The 19998-nt window shown below is 43.9% G+C and overlaps 1 protein-coding gene across 9 annotated transcripts in view; it reads left to right on the forward strand.

The window, feature by feature from the left end:
* The window catches only part of PRPF40B (pre-mRNA processing factor 40B), a 155012-nt gene that overhangs the window by 112961 nt on the left and 22053 nt on the right, over window positions 1-19998 (forward strand). For all 9 annotated transcript variants that reach the window (XM_088446345.1, XM_088446416.1, XM_088446708.1 and 6 more), the window contains 4 exons: window positions 7130-7246; window positions 7354-7491; window positions 10548-10643; window positions 16395-16559. In XM_088446345.1, coding sequence (XP_088302471.1) covers window positions 7130-7246; window positions 7354-7491; window positions 10548-10643; window positions 16395-16559 — 516 coding nt within the window. The remainder of the gene's footprint in view (window positions 1-7129; window positions 7247-7353; window positions 7492-10547; window positions 10644-16394; window positions 16560-19998) is intronic.

A 19998-nucleotide genomic window follows, 5' to 3' on the forward strand; every position in this document is an offset into this window, starting at 1 on the left:
TTAAAAAATAAAAGATCTGGGGATGGCAACTCTAAAGAGCCGCTCATTTTGACAGAACTAGCCACCCAATGCTGAATATGGAAATAGGTAAATCATTCACCAGGCGGCAGATGGAATTAAGATTGTAGTTGTAACAAGATCAGGGATTAAACAAACGAGTGCAACTATGGATACAGTTTTAGCTGGCAATTTAAGACATTTATACTTAAACAATATGTCATCCCACGTCTTGAGGGAATCTAAAACCACTCTAGATGAGTCTTTTGATAAGATTGATTAAATCAACCATGGGGTAATCAAAAATCAACACCCTTTCCAAAACTACCCATAGTTTAGTATTGGGGGGGGGGAGTGACCAATCACTAAGTTGTGATACTAAGCATGCACACTGATATGCAACTAGGTCTGGAACTTGCAACCCACCCTGAAGTTTAGGCCTAGTGAAAGGTTGTTAAGCTAATTGTGGTGTCTTACCCTTCCAAATATAGGACACTATCAATTTACAAGCCCAGATTAGGTATCGTTTCGGGACCAAAAAAGGGATGGTGCAGACTAAATACATTTATTTCGGCAGTACCATCATTTTAAATACCGCCAGATGGCCCAACCAAGAGATCTCAAAGCGAAACCAGCTGTTCAGCAAACTCAGTTATGTGTTTAAGGATTGGATCAAAATGTATCTCAGCCATCATTATGATTTAGGATAAAGGAAATTTTCAGATTTTTATTTCTAACTATATTGGGATGTAGACAGGACAAAACCGTGTTGGTTATGTTAAATGGTAGTGCCACGGTATTAGTAGTATTTAACTTAGATAGAGAAGCTGCACTCTATCTATCTATCATTTTATGCAGGATGAGCAATGAGGTCTTCAGGCTGGTCAAAAACAAAAGCATATCCTCATAATTTGTGGGACGTAGGGCCAACATCCACACCAGGGAAGAACACCCGAGCTTCTAAATGCAGGTGCAGAAGGTTCAATAGCCAATACGTACATCAAGGGAGAGAGGGGGCATCCCTGTCTAGTGCCATTGCTAATGGGGAAAGGAGAAGATAAAAAGCCATTACTAAACACCCTGGCCATAGGGTTGCTATATAAAGCCTTAATTGATTCCACATTTGTACCCTGAAAAACAAAGCACAGCAAAGTCTCATTCAGAAACTGCCAATGAAGGCAATCGAATGCCTTCTAGGCATCACGGAAAAGAGAATGAACTCCTGGTGACACCTCAACATCAGCTCCTGCCAGGTCAAAAATTCTACCGGTGTTGTCTGATGCCTGTCTGCCACCAACAAAGCCCACCTGGTCCAGATGGATCAACTGAGGAATCATAGTGGATAAACGAGTGGATATCATTTTAATGTACATTTTAATGTCGGAATTAAGTAGTGCTATTGGGCGAAAATTTGAACAAGAAGTGGGAGCTTTTTCTGGTTTGGGTAAAGTGATAATTTGAGCGTCTAACATTTCCGTAGGTAAGGTGTCCTGGCCTGAAGCAAAATTAAGCAAAGATGTCAGTATGGGAGCAACAGTGATCGCAAAATGTTTATAAAATGGTTTAGTAAAACCATCCGGACCAGAGGCCCTCCCCGCAGGCAACGCTTTAATGACAGAGTTTCCTTTTCCTTCCACGGCATGTCCAGCGACTCCTCCCTAATTGAGAAAGTTAAGGTCTTGCAAAACAGATTGATTGATGATCTAGGTAGATGATTGATGATCTAGGTAGACTATAGGAATGGTCAAGAACGTGGCAACTAAAGTTTAATGCCAAAAAATGTAAGATCATGCACTTGGGTCTCAAAAATCCAAAAGCTAAATATACAGGTTGAGTCTCCCATATCCAAATATTCCGAAATACGGAATTTTTTTGGGCTTGACTGATGTAATGGAACCTTTGATTTTTGATTGATCAATGTACACAAACTTTGTCTAAGGCACAATTATTAAAACTATTGTATAAAATTACCTTCAGGCTGTGTATATAAGGTGTATATAACACATAAATGCATTCTGTATGTATATTTGGGTCCTATTCCCAAGATATTTAATTATGATATGCAAATATTCCAAAATACAAAATATTCCATTATCCAAAATACCCCTGGTCCCAAGCATTTTGGATATCGGAGACTCAATCTGTAGTATTGATGGCATTATACTGGAAACTACTGAAGAGGAAAGGGATCTAGGAGTCACTATTTCAGGTGACTTAAATGAAAGCAAACATTGTAACAAAGCAATGAGGAAGGCAAGTCAGATGCTTGGTTGCATAGGGAAAGGAATCAGTAGCAGAAAGAAAGAAGTGATAATACCATTGTATAGGTCATTGGTACATCCTCATCTCGAATACTGTGTTCAGTTCTGGAGGCCATATCTCCAGAAGGAGGATAATACATTAGAGACTGTACAAAGAAGTGCAACTAAAATGGTGCAAGGTCTACACCACAAAATGTACCAGGAAAGACTAAAAGATCTTAATATGTATAGTTTGGAGCAGAGAAGGGAAAGGGGGAGCATGATAGAAACGTTCAAATATATAAAGGGTTTTAACAATGTAAAGGAAGGAGACATTCTTCAAAGAAAGAGAAGTATTAGAACAAGAGGACATGTTCTGACACTGGAGGGTGGTAGTTTCAGGGGAAATTTGAGGAAAAATTACTTCACAGAAAGGGTAGTGGACAAGTGGAATAGCCTCCCTTCAGAGGTGGTAGAGGCTAAGACAGTAGAGCAATTTAACATGCATGGGATAGACATAAGGATATCCTTCAGAAGAAGTAAGGATCAATAAGGGTTGAGGTAACAATATGTTTCAAAATGGGGCAGACTAGATGGGCCAAGTGGTTCTTATCTGCTGTCAAATTCTTTGTTTCTATGTTTCATTCATTCATTTATTTATTTCTATCAATTAATAATGAAGATGAACTGCAAATAATTGTATGTACAGTATTTATCTGCTGTTCTTGATGAAACTCTCTTTATGCCTCTCTGCAAATGAAAGGGTTAGTTGTTTTTGCCTAGTGTTACAGGTTGAGTCTCCCACAGGGGCGGATTGGAATTGAAAACCAGCCAGGGAAATTTTTGAAAGCAGCCCTGATGGGGGCGGGGTCTGCTGAGGTAATGGGGTACTCCCTCATTCTGATTCTAAATTAGACGCAGTCGCGGCTGCTACTAACCCCTTGCATGGTGCACAGCCGTGCGTCCGAATGTGCAAGGACTGAGACACCCACTTTTGCATTTAGACATTACCATTAGACGCACCGTCTGCTAGATTATCCATCTAAGTATGGCCTATGGCCTCCAATGTGAGTGATTCAGCTTCTCTGCACGCACCTACTTTCAGCAACACTCCTGTGTGTCACTCTAACAACACACCCATCATCGCATACAAATATAAACCAACGTTTCGAAGCACTAAGCTCCTTTATCAAGGTGTGAATTCTACAACAAGCTTCTAGTTCCGCAGTCTTTATTATATTTCATATGGACCGCGCGTTCATACACACATATATATATATATATATATATACATACATTCACTGTGTATATGTGTATATATACAGACAGGTGCATAAATATTGGGACATTAACAGAATTTTCATATTTTGGCCTCTATTCACCACCACAATTGCTTTGAAATGAAACAAACACGATGTGCTTTAACTGCAGACTTTCAGATTTAATTTGAGGATAATTACATCCAAATCAGGTGAACGGTGTAGGAATTACAACGGTTTCTATATGTTCCTCCCACTTTTTAAGGGACCAAAAGTAATGGGACTATCAACTCAAAATCTATTTCATGGACAGGTGTGGGCTATTCCCTCGTTATTTCATTATCAATTAAGCAGGTAAAAGGTCTGGAGTTGATTCTAGGTGTGACATTTGTATTTGGAATCAGTTGCTGTCGACTCTCAATATGAGATCCAAAGAGCTGTCACTATCAGTGAAGCAAGCCATCATTAGGCTGAAAAATCAAAACAAACCCATCAGAGAGATAGCAAAAACATTAGGTGTGGCCAAATCAACTCTTTGGAACATTCTTAAAAAGAAAGAATGCACCGGAGAGCTCAGCAACACCAAAAGACCCGGAAGACCACGGAAAACAACTGTGGTGGATGACAGAAGAATTATTTCCCTGGTGAAGAAAAACCCCTTCACAACAGTTGACCAAATCAAGAATACTCTCCAGGAGGTAGGTTTATATGTGTCAAAGTCAACAATCAAGAGAAGACTTCACAAGAGTGAGTATAGAGGGTTCACCACAAGATGTAAACCATTGGTGAGCCACAAAAACAGGAAGACCAGATTAGAGTTTGCCAAACAACATCTATAAAAGCCATTACAGTTCTGGAACAACATCCTATGGACAGATGAGACAAAGATCAACTTGTACCAGAGTGATGGGAAGAGAGGAGTATGGAGAAGGAAAGGAACTGCTCATGATCCAAAACATACTACCTCATCAGTGAAGTATGGTGGTGGTAGTGTCATGGCGTGGGCATGTATGGCTGCCAATGGAACTGGTTCCCTTGTAGTTATTGATGATGTGACTGCTGACAAAAGCAGCAGAATGAATTCTGAAGTGTTTCGGGCAATATGATATGCTCATATTCAGTCAAATGCTTCAGAACTCATTGGACGGTGCTTCACAGTGCAGATGGACAATGACCCGAAGCATACTGCAAAAGCAACCAAAGAGTTTTTTAAGGCTAAAAAGTAGAATGTTATGCAATGGCCAAGTCAATCCCCTGACCTGAATCCGATTGAGCATGCATTTCACTTAATGAAGACAAAACTGAAGGGAAAATGCCCCAAGAACAAGCAGGAACTGAAGACTTTTGCAGTAGAGGCCTGGCAGAGCATCACCAGGGATGAAACCCAGCGTCTGGTGATGTCTATGCATTCCAGACTTCATTGCCTGCAAAGGATTTGCAACAAAGTATTAAAAAGTGAAAGTTAGATTTAGGATTGTTTAGTTTGTCCCATTACTTTTTGCCCCTTAAAAAGTGGGAGGCACATATAGAAACCATTGTAATTCCTACACCGTTCACCTGATTTGGATGTAATTACCCTCAAATTAAATCTGAAAGTCTGCAGTTAAAGCACATCTTGTTTGTTTCATTTCAAAGCAATTGTGGTGGTGAATAGAGGCCAAAATATGAAAATTCTGTCAATGTCCCAATATTTATGCACCTGACTGTATATATAGGCAGGCTGATATATGTTGGCTATAAATAGTTTACAGTACTTACTGACTGTCACAGTAGGCTGCCGGCTCCTCTGTGCTGGCCACTGCTGTGCCTCTGTGTACTGAAGTCCATTGCTGCCCGTGCACATACAGTGAGTAGATGGTCCTGGAGGTGAAGGCGGAGCCGTCAGTAGTGACTGACGCGAGCTCTGCAAAGGCTTATGGGGGAGCTCCCCCGTCGGCCATATTTGTTTAGGTTCAGAAACACTGCCCGATCGGAGCTGAGCTCCGATCGCGGCAGAAAGCTGTGCCGGCAGAGGGGTGGCTGAGGGAAGGGTGGCTGCCAGCAATGCGCAGGACCTGCAACGCTGCCCAATCGGAGCTGAGCTCCGATCGCAGCAGCTGGGCTGGCAGTGGGGTGGGTGAGGGAAAAGCGGCTGCCGGCCCCTAAAAAGCATAAAAAGGGGCCGGCCCAGCGGGAAGCGTCCCAATCCGCCCCTGGTCTCCCATATCCAAAATGCTTGGGACCAGGGGTATTTTGGATAACGGAATATTCTGTATTTTGGAATATTTGCATATCATAATGAAATATCTTGTGAATGGGACCCAAATATACACACATAATGCATTTACTTGTTATATACACCTTATACACACAGTCTGCAGGTAATTTTATACAATAGTTTCAATAGTTTTCTGGCTCAAGCAAAGTTTGTGTACATACATGAAATTCATTTATGTGTCATATACACCTTATACACACAGCCTGAAGGTAATTTTATACAATACTTTTAATAATTTGTGCCTTAGACAAAGTTTGTGTACATTGAACCATCAAAAATCAAAGGTTTCATTATCTCAGTCATGCCAAAATTATTCCGTATTTCGGAATATTCTGTATTTCGGAATATTTGGATATGGGAGACTCAACCTGTATAGCATTATTTCCAAAGTAATAAACCAAACATTTAGCATCCCCTGGAAGTACTGTTGCAATGATTGCTGATGGGAGGGCATATAAAATACCAGAATAGCTTTATTTCAAAAATCACAATGCAAGTTAGTTTTATTATCTGGCATATATCTTTAATATGTTCTTATTTGCAACAGGTCAGCATAAAAATAACAGCAATATTTGGTATTTAATTGTATTATCAGTTGGGAAATATGAGGGAGATGTCTCTTTTTATATAATATATACAATAATACCAAATGTAAATAGAAAATATAGATAAAAATACACATTTTTGTTTCAAATAAACTTTAAAGAAATGAAAGACTTCTGAGCCCCTTTTTACCACTTTAGTAAAATAAAACTAAAATCTGCTTTCTCGAAGTAACCCAACAGTGTTTATGCTTTTTTTGATAATCCACAAGTAAAATGTCTTTGATGCACCGAGGACTCTACTCGGAGCTCTAGCACACAATAGCTACTTAATAAATCTTAGGGGATTATTTACAGAGCAGCCTCTTAGACCTCAAAATTTGAAGCGGCGCTAATATTTATTGCAAAACATGTCAAGCTTTGCACTTAATATTAGTGCTATTTTCAATTTTGAGATCAAATCCGCCAAGAAGCAAGCCAACATGACGCAAATATCTATTAAAATACTATATCAAGTCACAATATACTTGATCTTGAACTGTCCAGCACGTTGATTTTTGAGCACTGATTAAATAGCTGCAGCTGCCATCATTTTTAGTGAGCTCAGATCCAAACGGCAGAGAATATTCCATTATAGAAGCACTGGGTGGACAGGGGATTTCGAATTCCCCAAACTGCAGAGCATGCAAGACATTGGACAATTTTGCGGCCTACTCATGGAATTAGGGGGGATAAAATTAAAGATTTATTTTGGGCCGTCTTCTCTTTGAACTTTTATTTTGTATTGCACTGCTACCTGTCTTCTACATTTTGTCCGCTTTTCATCCCCCTCAGGATCGTAACTTCAGCGTGGAAGTGAATACTACTTTTGAAGACTTTGCTCACATTATCAGTTTTGACAAGCGGGCAGCTACACTCGATGCAGGAAACATTAAGTTAACATTTAATAGTGTAAGTGAAACAATGCAGTTGCCAAGTGTGGAAAGTGTTAGAGGGGGAAGGATGTATAGTGTGAGAAGGGCCAGCACAAAGCACTAACCCTGTTTCATTTGGCCTAGTTGTTGGAGAAAGCAGAGGCACGGGAGCGTGAGCGAGGAAAGGAGGAAGCTCGCAAGTTTCGAAGGAAGGAAGCTGCATTTAAAAGCATGTTGAAGCAAGCGGCTCCTCCTCTGGAATCAGACTGCATCTGGGAAGATGTAAGGGGTGATTTGTGCACATTGCTGCTCCACCGATTTAACCTTTTGTAAACAGTTACATATCAACATTGGCTATAATAGCAGCTTATACATTCATGTGGCACGTGTAGATAAGTGTCATGTTATGTACCACAGTGTTCTGTTAAGAAGGGAGTATTGGGATAGCTTGCCTAGCTAGCATTGCATTCTTCAGTGCTTATTATACTCATTCACAGTGCTGTCCTTCTGATACATGGTGTAGGGCCTGTATGAGTGTCATAAGCTGCCACGTAATTACTCTGATAAAATACCTACGGTATTTACAGTGCTTGCTCTAATATAATATTAATATGCAGATGTTTTCTGCACACATGTGTCTTTTGGCTTTTGAGCCATCTATCCTCTGTTACACTATTAGACAAAGGATAGAGAGAGTAGAGATGGTGACGGGAAGCAATCGGGAAGCCGACTGCCTAAATACCGGCAGCCGGCTTCCCGACTGTCTTATCCCGGCATGGGTGAAATGCCGGGCGTCTAGATGTAGACGCCCGCATTTCCCCGACGCCGGGAGACCGGCGCCTGGCATCACGATCGTAGTGATGCCGGGCGCCACGAGCGGACAGCCGCGGGGGGGGAGGGTTAGGTTTAGGGCTCCCGGGGAGGACTTAGGGTTAGGCACCCCCCGGGAGGGTTAGGCTAGGGGGAGGGAGGGTTAGGGTTAGGCACCCCCGGGGGGAACTTAGGGTTAGGCACCCCCCCCGGGGGACTTAGGTTTAGGCAGCGGGGAAGGGGGTGGTTAGGGTTAGGCACTTAGAGGGGGGATTAGGGTTAGGCACTTGGGGGGGAAGTTAGGTTAGGCACCCCTAAGGAGGATTAGGGTTAGGGGGGTTAGGTTAGTGTATACTTACCTATCCACGATCGGGATTTCCAGCGCTGTCGGGCTTCCGCTGCTTCTAACTCTGCTCCTGTCGGGCTGCCGCTGACGGGAATCGAACCCGTTCCGGTGACAGAACAGGGATAGGTGAAGAGGCCGCGGTCTGCTTATATCCCTCCCTGTTCCGTCACTGTGGAAGAGCATTGGAGAGTACATGCATCTCACCATAGGTATCAATTATCTATTTATGAGTATTCTTGTATCTGTTGTTCACTTCTCAGAAAAAACTATGATTAGAAATGCTATGGAGTCAGACTATCAACAGCAGAAGGTTGACATTGATGAGGTTGATATGGTTAAAATGGTTAATATTGACTCCTGCAAAATGTTAACATTGTCATAATGTTGTCATTTCCATTAGGTTTAAGGTTACTGTTAAGGTTAGGGACAGAGGGGAACATGTATGAAGGGGTGATATGGGGGTTTAGCGGTATTAGCTCACGTTATGTCTACAAGATAGTGCGCCAATGTGTCACCCAATGTATGAACGGTCAGTGGCGACCGATTTTGACAGCTGCAGCAGTCATTGCCCAACCACAGCAGGGACAGCACTGTCTCCGGCTACTGCGGCAGCTGCTGGGCTCCGGGCTGCACGTGAGATCTTGCAATGTTTGCCAGATCTCGCGTATGCCCAGTTGAGCCGGCCGGGAGGTGAGACACAGCACATCTGGCTGTGGGCTCTGTCAGGGATCTCCGGAAAGGGGAGTTTTCACTTCCCCACTCCTGCTGATGAGATGTAAAGAGGCGCTATAGTACATCTCGCCCCAGAATTACAGACAAAACAGTATGTCAACATATCAACAATGTCTACATACCGTCAGTGTTGACATGCCGAATGTTCAATGTCAACATTATATCCAAGTCGACATTCTCATTTTGACATAATGGCCGTCATTCAATTCAATGTGATGCTGAATAGCCCCGTAAGGGAGCTCCTGGAGCTATTCAATTCAGCGCGCTGTTAAGTCAGAGAATGCCGGTTCTCGCGACTTAACTTTGGTGTTTAGTCGTGAGAACCGGCATTCTCAGACTAAAGTGAGGCTGTTAGCGCCGCGCTGAGCTGGTAAACAGCCACGCGGCCGGCACTTTTGTTGGGTTTCTCCTCGCGCCCTCAGGAGGGTGTGAGAAGCAATCCTTTAGCCGGACCAAGCATTGCATTGAATTGAATAGCTCCGGGGGCTCCCTCCTGAGGCTATTCAGCATCGAGTATGTTTAAAAACATACCCTTGTGCACATAACAATTTACTACTTTGGAAATATCACTTTAAATACATATTGTTTATACTTGAGTGTGATCATTTCTGATGAGCCAAGCATTTTGACAGTCATTTACTGCTTTGGGATATTGGACCATATTCAGAGTCGGTCGCAAGCGCCGATGCGCTCGCAACCGACTCGATGGTTAGTCCTGCGCACGCGCAGCGGCGCAGGACTCTGTCGCTGTGGAGCTCGCTACCAAAGAGGCGGCTGTCGATGTTGATCGACAGCTCGCCCCGTTTGGTAGCTGGGCCGGGGGGGGGGTGGTTTCCAAAATGTAGGGGTTCCTTAACGAACGCCTACCGTTTTGTGGGCGGCCGCACTGACATCATCAATGATGTCAGTGGGGAGCTTCCTGCTCCATCAGAGCAGAAAGCTCCCTGGGGCTTACGAGTGCCCAGACCCAACCTTAGGGTCTGGTCGTAAGCCCCGATGGTTGCGATGGTCTTGACCATTGCGGCCATCACCCATGTCGGTCGCTAGAGCTGTGGGTGTTAACCCACAGCTTAGCGATTGACAAGGAGGCGGTCGTTCAGGATGCAAGCGGCCGCCCTGATTCAGAGCGACCGCTTGCAACTAACGACCGCCTCTGAATGAGGTCCATTGTCTCCTGATGCACATGGAGGCAGATCTGTGCAGTGTTAATCCATTTTCTGACAGGTAACAGACAATATAACTAGTAATCTAAACATATATAAATGACACGGACCTGTGTCTATAGGCAGCATAAGTTGCTGAATGATAATAGTACCCTTCTACGAAAGACCTAAATAACCTTTATTTTGATCACTTTTATTATTTAAGCTGTTATCACATGAGGAACAATGTCCTTGTCATTCCAATGTTTCTGGGATTGTTATGTGAGACCATTCCTATTTTCCTGCAGGTACGGGAGCGATTTGTGGGTGACAGTGCTTTTGATCAGATCACAGTGGAATCGGAAAGGATCCGTCTGTTTAAGGAGTTTCTTCTGTCTATTGAGGTTTGATTGTGCTTTCATATCTACGGCTTTTGTCCTACTTTTTAGTTAGGTCCTATAATTAATCTATTATTAATATTACATTCAAAAGTACTGTATGAGGGACAATATGCTTTGTAAAGTCATCACAATATAGAAACAAACATATTTCACTTGAATGACACTCAATTATACTTGAAGAAAAATGCAGCATTGATATAACATATACTGTATAACTGCTCCTTCTCTATCTCATTTGCTAACTCCACCTGACTCCATCTACTTGTCGTGTTTCCCAGTGGTCTATTCTTGGGCACCTTCTTTTCTCCCTTTACAGCTCCTTGGTTTGGAGATCCTATCAACTGCTTGTTCCTCCAATTCCACCCCTACGCCTGACTTTCTCAATTTCAATAATGTATGTCCAAAACCGAACTCATTGTATTTCACCCATCCTGGAGCCACTTACCTAGCCTCCACCCTCTACCTGTTGATAACCCCATCTTCTCCTTTACGCCTTATCCAGTCTATCTCACTACCATGTCGCTTCAACCTTCACAATATCTCTAGAAACAGACCCTTTCTCCCAATGTATGCCACCAAAACATATGTAATTTCCCTCCTGGACTACTGTAATCTATTCCTTTCTGGCCTTCCTCTCACATGCATCTCTTCACTTTAGTCTATCTTTTTTAACTCTATTTTTATTTATTAAGTAACAGCAGCTATGGTAATAAGAATAAAGAGACATCAGTAATGAGAGGCATAATACATAGAGAAGAAACAACATGTCCATAGTGTAATGCCTCCTCAGCAAAGAGTAGTATATGAAATAAGCATTTGTCTGGGCTCACAGTTAGCGATAATGGGGGACGATGAGTGGGGTAGACAGGAACAGTCACTATATGAGGTATCTTTTGGAACAGTGTGTAAAAATAAAGCTGTCAAACAATTTTTTATACAGATATAAAGAGGACATGAATGGAAGGAATATCCTGGTAATTTAGTCACAGGCAAGTCAAAAAAAGGAGAAAAAGACAAAAGGAGATAAAATTACTAACAAGGGGAACAGGGAAGAGGGTCACACTGGCTGCAGCTGGCCCCGAAGAAAAACATAACAATATCGTGTAGTGTGTATGATATACGAGTGAAGGAACAGAATGCATAGGTGCAAAATTAAGTGTCCCCTGGAGGAGAGCGACCATTATGGGAGTACAAAGAATGCCAAACCCTATAGAAGGCCTCAATATTATCGTGCAGAAGGCTGGTGATATATTCCATGGATGCCACATACCAAATTTTATTGATAACAGCAGTCATGGAAGGTGAGTTGGGCTCCTTCCAGTCCGTGACTATTTGCAGTTTTACTGCATTGCACACGTGTTGAATAAGCTTGTCTGCCGGTTTAGGGAGCAAACAAACAGGTTTGCACAACGGCAAGGTCAGGGGGTCCTTGGAAACTTGGACACCCAAAATGCGGGTCAGTAGGGCCACAACATCATCCCAAAATCTTATAATAGTCCGACAGTTCCATCAGATATGAAGGTAAGTACCTCTCAGCCACAGCTCCTCCAGCACAGGTCAGGTGCATGTGGATAAATGGATTGTATCTTTGCGGGGAATAAATGCCACCTGGTATAGACTTCATAGGCATTTTCTTGTATAGTCGTATTAATGAAGGTCTCTGCTATATCTTGGTGGATAAGCAACCACCCCTACCGGCCCACTGACATCCCTAGGTCCTGTTCCCAGGCCACCTCGAAGGATTCCTCAGAAGAGTAGGATGGGGACATAACGGTAGTATAGAGAAGAGAAATTCACGCTATCATCAGGGTTATACATACATTTCCATTCAAACTATAAAGGGCGCTGCAGTTTGGGAGTTTTACATAGATGTTGAATAAACGTTTTCAACTATTTATATTAAAATGCAGGGTGGGAGATACATAATATCGGTCACAAGTGTCCACAAAGGACCGTGGAGTAAAATCCTTAGCTAAGTGTAAAAAACAGTCAATGCCTGAGGAAAGCCATGTATGTGCAAAAACGTTGTAACACCCAGAGGGAAAATGTGGGTTGTTGCAAGATAGGGGTCAAGGGGGACGGATACGTAGCTAAATCAAGCTATTCATTTAGTTGGTCTCATAGGGATTGAACAGTGGGAATAGACAGGGCTGTGGATGGCTTAAGGCATCTTGGCATCCAAGGCAGGAATTGTACTGCCATTTTTCTATGTCCAGCAACACATATCCGCAAATAGAGAGATTCTGTATTGAGAGTGAGCTATCTGAGTTCTATCGAATCCTGGCAGCTAACGGCTCAATTTAAAGAGCGTAAACCAGGGAAGATGGGGCAGCCATGACGCATCCCGTTATTAACTGAAAACATTGGGGAACAGAGACTGATTGTTAAAATGGAGGAGGTGGCTTTCTCCATGTCCAAGGCCAAAACAACTGAGGGGAGATTCGATTTGTTAATAAGGGCAATCAAATTAACATTTCTCCCTTTAATATCAAGAGCTTGTCTGGTGGGAACAAAGGCCCTGATTCAGAGCCGGACGCTCTGACAGAGCACTCGCTCTGAATCAGGGTGTCTTTTTTTTTTTTTTTATGGAGCGGCCCCCTGGCCGCTCGCATTGCTGTGGGTTGCCACCCACAGCTAATGCAGGCGGCCAGGATGATGGTTGCGATGGTCAAGACCATCGCGACCATCGGGCTTGTGACGAGACCCTTGTGGTAGGGTCTCATGGCCGCAAGCCCCAGAGAGCTTTCGGCTCAAACAGACCGGAAAGCTCTCCCACTGACATCACTTGTGATGTCAGTGGGGCCGTCCTCAAATTATAGGTGTTCCCATGGGAACGCCTCCGTCTGGGCAGCCACCCCCCTAGCCCGCCCACCAAAGGGGGCGTGCTGTCACTCAACATCGACAGCACGCCCCCTTTGGTGTGAGACCCGGAGCGACGGATTGCCCGTCACTATCTGGGTCTCGCACATGCGCATAACGGAGCCGGCTCCGTTGTGCGCATGCGCTCTGGGCCACCATCAGCGCTTGCGACCGGGTCTGAATCAGGCCCAAAGTCCTTTTGGATGGGGTCAATAAGGAAAGGTAAATAGTGGTTAAGTCTGTTCACAAGAAGTTTTGCAAATTTATATTAAGGAAATTTGCCTATTGCTAGCGCAATTAGAGGGGTCCTTATTGGACTTTGGGATCACAATAATATTAGAATTAGTAGAGTAAACATGAAATTGTACACTGAACATAACTGAGTTGAATGTAGCAAACGGGGAAGAAGGCCTTATAAGAGGACATAGGTAGCCTATCGGGTCCTGGGGTTTTAGAGGGCGTTTGGGTCTTGAGTGTCTCAGCAACTTCTTCCTCTGTAATGCCTGAGTTCAGTTTGCAGGCCGAAATCTTGTCAAGTTTGGGAAGTCCACATTGGTCAAGATAATACATAGCAGCCAAATTAGATAAGGTGTAATGTTCGGCTGTGTGGTGATTGTAAGGGGATTTACAGTATAGATGGTGTTGAGGTGTTTGTCTCTAATAGCTGGTACTAGCTATTAGGAATAAGCTGGTAATAGCCTGTTGGGCTCTTTTTGCTCTCAACATATTGACCAGTCTATCTTTAATCCTGCTACCACCTCATTTACCTCTCCCACCACTCTGTGTCAACTTCACCCCTCTGCCAACTACTTCAATGGCTCCCCATCCACCTCAGAGTACGATTCAAACTCCTCACTCTCCATATAAAGCCATCAATCCCTCCAACATCTACAACCACTTTTTTGTTCGCACTCCCTTCTGCCCTCTCCATTCCTCCACTGACAGCAGCCCTCCCCCTAGTGCCTAACCCTCCTCCTAACCCTAATACTTACCGTTGGGATGCTGGCGGTTGGGATCCTGGTGCCGGAATTCCGACTACTTCCCACTGCAAACACCTTGTGGCACCATATAAATAAAAGATAGTAATAATAATTGTAATTGCTAGCGGTTGTAAATCACAGGGAAGGGAAGCAATTTGGCACTTATTGACCCTGTACACAAGATAAGGGAGAGCATACCGTATCAGAGTCGATGAACAGGACCTGATGACAAAAGGTAAGATGCCCAGGTGGCCATCAACGCCATTTACCAATTCACCCCCCACTCAGCATCCATTAACTTCCCCCAACCAGCACCCATTAACCCGATCCTCTAAAAGAATCCATTAATTAATTCACCTTTCCAGAACCCATTAAATCATTCATCCACACTGTCAGCACCCATTAATGTCCCTCCACAGGGGACTCATTTATCTGTTCACCACCAATCCACACACCCAGAACCCATGAACTCTTTCCCCTCAAGAATCTATTAATTCACACTATCAGTGCCCATTATCTTCCCCCATGAGCATCCATTAACCCCCAATAATCTATTAACCTCCCCCACTCAGCATCCATTAGTTCATTCACCCCAGAACTCCTTAACCCCATTTCAGCACCCGTGAATCCATGCACCCATTAAACTCCCTACAAAGCACAAATTAATACATTCCTCCATAGCACTCATTAAACAATTCACTCCTTCACTCCCCCATTAGCTCAATCACCTACACCAAAAAGCCATTAAAAAGTTCTTTTGCCTGGCTCTTGTTGCTCATATGGCTCCTCGTTCTTCTTGTACAGCCTGGGAGCCGGAGCTTGCATAATTGACTGTATGAGAGGGAAAGGGAGGAGAGGGAAGGGGATGGGTGTCCAAGCTGCTGCCTGCCTTTTGTACCAGGCTAATGACACTGACGGCCAGAGAAGCAGGTTGCTGCCGGTGTAATTAAAGATTAGCTGGTGCAGCCGCGGCTGCAGCTTTAGAGATCCGGGGCTGTCACCAACAGTAATTATAATATAGATGTCAGAGACATCCTTCTTTTTTTGTCCCAGGCAGCCTCAGTGTGCTGCCCCCTCAGGTCCCTGTGCCATAGACAGCTGCCTACAGCTGCCTAATGGAAGTGCCGGCCCTGCCTCTGTCATCAGTAATCATCAAGAGTTTAAACATAATGGAGCTTATTCAGACCCGGTCGTCAGCTCTACGAGCTCGCAACCGGGTCGATGTTCCTCCAGTGCGCATGTGGACGACGGAGCCGGCTCCGTCGTTCGCATGCGCGAGACCCGGCTAACGACGGGTGTTCCGTCGTTAGGGGTCTCGTAGCAGACGGGGCGAGCTGTCGATGTTGAGTGACAGCTCGCTCCGTTTGCTGGGCGGGCCGGGGGCATGCCCGGCCAAACGGAGGCGTTCCTGACGGAACGCCTGCCGTTTGGGGGTGGCCCCACTGACATCTTCAGTGATGTCAGTGGGAAGCTTCCTGCTCAAACAGAGCAGGAAGCCCCCTGGGGCTTAAGGTTGACAAGACCCTACTTTAGGGTCTCATCGTAAGCCCCGATGGTCGCGATGGTCTTTACCATTGCGACCGTCACCCTTAGCGGTCGTTAGAGCTGTGGGTGTTAACCCACAGCCTAACGACCGACATGGATGCAAGCGGCCGCCCTGTTTCAGAATGACCGCTTCCATCCTACGACCGCCTCTGAATGAGGCCCAATGACCACTGAACATGCTCCAGATCTATGGAGATGCAGATTGTTTCCACTTAACATTGTCATATCTGCTTTCAGCCATGGTGCACTAATTTGCATTAATATGACTATTTGGTTGTGTTAAACAAAAGTCCATTATGTATCTGCTGTTGCTGATTTCCAGTTTACAAGTTAAAATATTGCCTCCAACACATACTCATAACTTTTGTAGAATGAATGTCAACATCATCACTTCAAAGGCAAGAAGCACTCGAAGAAATCCAAGAAGCACCACCGTAAGCACTCTCATTCACAGTCCCCAAGCTCTGCAGAGAGGGGGAAGAAGAAAGCTCCAGACACATTTACTACATGGGACAATGCTGGAGCAGGGGAGAAGGTGAGGTACCTAGGCTGGTGGCATGCCATTTAAGTATGTAACACTGGAGGAGTGCACATTGAATCTGTTATCACTCTGTATACGAGCCAGTGCTTTATTGTCTGCATTGGCTAAGTAATAAATGGAATAGTTTTTGAAAACTGGGTCCTACTACAAGAATGGACTGCTCTTGCCCAACAAGCCTTCTTACTGTTTGCAGTCTCCGTATGCCATAACCCAAATGATTGTGGTCACAGTTCACATTGATTATACATGTATCAAGGCCTTTATGAAGTCTACTACTGCTCAGTGCAATGCTAGCAAAAGGTAGTTCCTTCTCTGGAATTATGAAAAATCAGGTATTTTCACAGCATCTAATGAACCCATATCAATTTATGAAAGACTCCTGGCAATCACCCTTCTGTATTTTATATATGTCATCCTGATTTTTTACCATGTTAATTTTGTATGTCTCAAACTCTCAATGTAATTTTTCTGAACTGTAGATGCTTTACTGATAAATATATCTATCAAGGAATAAAGAGACCTGGGGTGCATCAGTACCAGAAACTGAAAACAGAAAGGTGTTTTTTAGAATTCTAAATCGGATATACATCGGATGTACATTTCTGCATTAATCACATGTATGTAGTATTTATAAAGGAATAGGAAGTGGTGTATGGCTTGACTGATAATGATGACTGATATGACTGATCTGGGATTCTCGCTTCGTCTTTAAACATCAAGTTCCAATGTGAGTCTCACAATTCCATCCCTAGCTACACACTCAAATTTTTTTAACATCCCATGGAACACTTTGATAATGCCATCTGCCTGATCTGACTGTGGACACATAACGCCTCAGTTAATATGTTCCAGGTCATATCTTTGCAGCATACCTGTGCAATTTGAGGGAGTATGTGAACCATATTAATTAAAACTTTCAATGTTAGATATAATAGACGTATTCATTACTAATCTATCTGATCTGTTTACATCTGTATGGTATGACAGACTGAATTCAATCAGCTTTACCTGCAATATTCAAGTCTTGGCACCTGGACCTACAGCTAGTTAGTTGGGACACATCGCCATCTAGCCAAACATGGCTTAGCATTGGTTAATTTTACATCCAACCATCTGGGGCCGCATCACTCATACTGTAGGTTCTCATCACTCTAAACTCTTCCAACCTCATAAACATAATAGCAGGTTAAGTAATAACTCATATATAACACCCCTGAGGAAAGTACTGATTGTACAGAAACAGATTGAGCACTTGCTTCTCCTGATTCTAACTGCAGACCAACCGGGCTGTTCTACTAACTAGCAAATTTTTTAAGAAGCCTGCATTGCTACGAATCTGTATGGGATACATAAAGTCTGGTATACAGGAATAATCACCTGCTACCCTCTTTTGGATTTCTCTCTTCAACCAGCCAGTGGTCTCCAAGTATGCTATGCAAGCTTTGTGATGAGCACCTTTTGCTCTCTAGTATGGCCATACTCTTCTGCTTTCACCTATTGGCAGCTTCTATTGTACAGCCCAACGCACCTTCAGTCCGCAATACAGGCTGCCGCAATGGAACCCCGCTCACAGCATCTGCATATACGAATAGCGGAAATCAATTTCACATCTACCTGCCCAGCTGTATAGAAGGAATTCTTGCTAACTGCACACCCTGGTGCATTCACCAGCTTGGCACCTCAGTCCAACAAATTCTGGATCTTTAAGGATTGATTGAAACCCTGCACATCACCTACTACACTATGGGATATTGAGCCTTTTAACACACAAAAGACTAAAACTTTGAATTTGGAGACACTGGGCCTGATTCAGACCCGGTCGCAAGCGCTGAGCGCTCGCAACCGGATCGATGGTGGCCCACAGCGCATGCGCACGATGGAGCCGGCTCCATCGTGCGCATGCGCGAGTCCCGGCTAGCGACAGGCAATCCGTCGCTCCGGGTCTCGCACCAAAGGGGGCGAGCTGTCGATGTTGAGTGACAGCTCGCCCCGTTTTGTGGGCGGGCCGGGGGGGGTGGCTGCCCAAACGGAGGTGTCCAGAGGGAACGCTTGCCATTTGGGGGTGGCCCCACTGACATCACGAGTGATGTCAGTGGAGAGCTTCCGGCTCTGTTAGAGCCGAAAGCTCTCTGGGGATTGCGATGAACGAGACCCTACCACAAGGGTCTCGTCGCAAGCCCGATGGTCGCGATGGTCTTGACCATCGCGACCATCATCATGGCCGCTCGCAATAGCTGTGGGTGGTCACCCACAGCTATGCTCCAAAAAAAAAAGCCCGGCCCTGATTCAGAGCGAGCGCTTTGTCAGAGCGAGACGCTCTGAATCAGGCCCACTGTTCCAAACAAAGTACTGTCTTAATAATATGCTTTGTTTACCGACTAATGAGCTTTATCTTTTTATTCCTATTGACCTTTAATATATTCAGTCTAATCACTGATTCTTATTACCTTGTAATGGTCTACAGTTAGACAGCAGTGTAATCAAAAACATACATTTGTAGCAACACATGTATACTGTAGGAAAGTCTTATATCCACATTAAGTGAATATTACTTGTAATGTTTTTTTTTATTATGTGATATTTTATGTGGTTTTAATTTTGTATTTATTAAATTATATATATTATTGACTGAACTCCTGAGACATTTATTATTAATATAGTTGATCCCTTTTTTAGGAAGACTCTGCACAGTCAAGTTCTCTTTCTTTTGTAATATTGTGGATTATTGCACAATTTCCCTTCTTGACAGGTGCATTGTCTATCCCTAGATCCTGAGAAAGTGCCCACTCTGTCAATTACCCCTCTTTTTTTGGATTATACCACCTTCATATTTGCCTTCTCCAATTCACCATGTCCCAAACAACAACTGAAATGCTTCAATGTTAAAGCTCTGCTGAGCATCTTCAGATCTAGAGGAGTCACAAACTAAATGGGGTGACATTAAGAAGCATGTCAAAACAACCCGACAGACAGAAGCCAAATCTATCACTGAGGAGTCACAGCTGGTCATACCTCTAAAAATGAGCACAGATGCCCTGAAGCAGGAGAACAGTTGTAATACACAGTCTGCAAGAGCTCCAAACTCAGAAACTTTAAAGATCAAATGGAAGTTCTGGAAAATGACCCCAGATGTAATAACATAAGTGTTGCCCCTTTGCCAACAAAATAGAAATTTGTTGCTGGTGCGACTACTCTCGCAGGTTCTGCCAAGGATAAGGAAAGCAATGGTAAAGAGGTATGTTGGACGCAAACAGTGACATGCGGTGAGGTCAATGTCTGGGGAGGCACACATGGAGATGGATCTGATTCCCTGGAGCCTGTCTCACCCTCTACTCACTGTAACTCTCCCCTCACTACACTAAACTTCAGTGTCCATTGATTCTCCTACCTGCATCACTGTGTCTTCTCTTGCTGCTGCTGACTGAGCTCGATC

Source organism: Taudactylus pleione, unplaced genomic scaffold (assembly GCF_031769625.1).
Source record: "Taudactylus pleione unplaced genomic scaffold, aTauple2 ptg000005l, whole genome shotgun sequence".
Taxonomy (NCBI): Eukaryota; Metazoa; Chordata; class Amphibia; order Anura; family Myobatrachidae; genus Taudactylus; species Taudactylus pleione.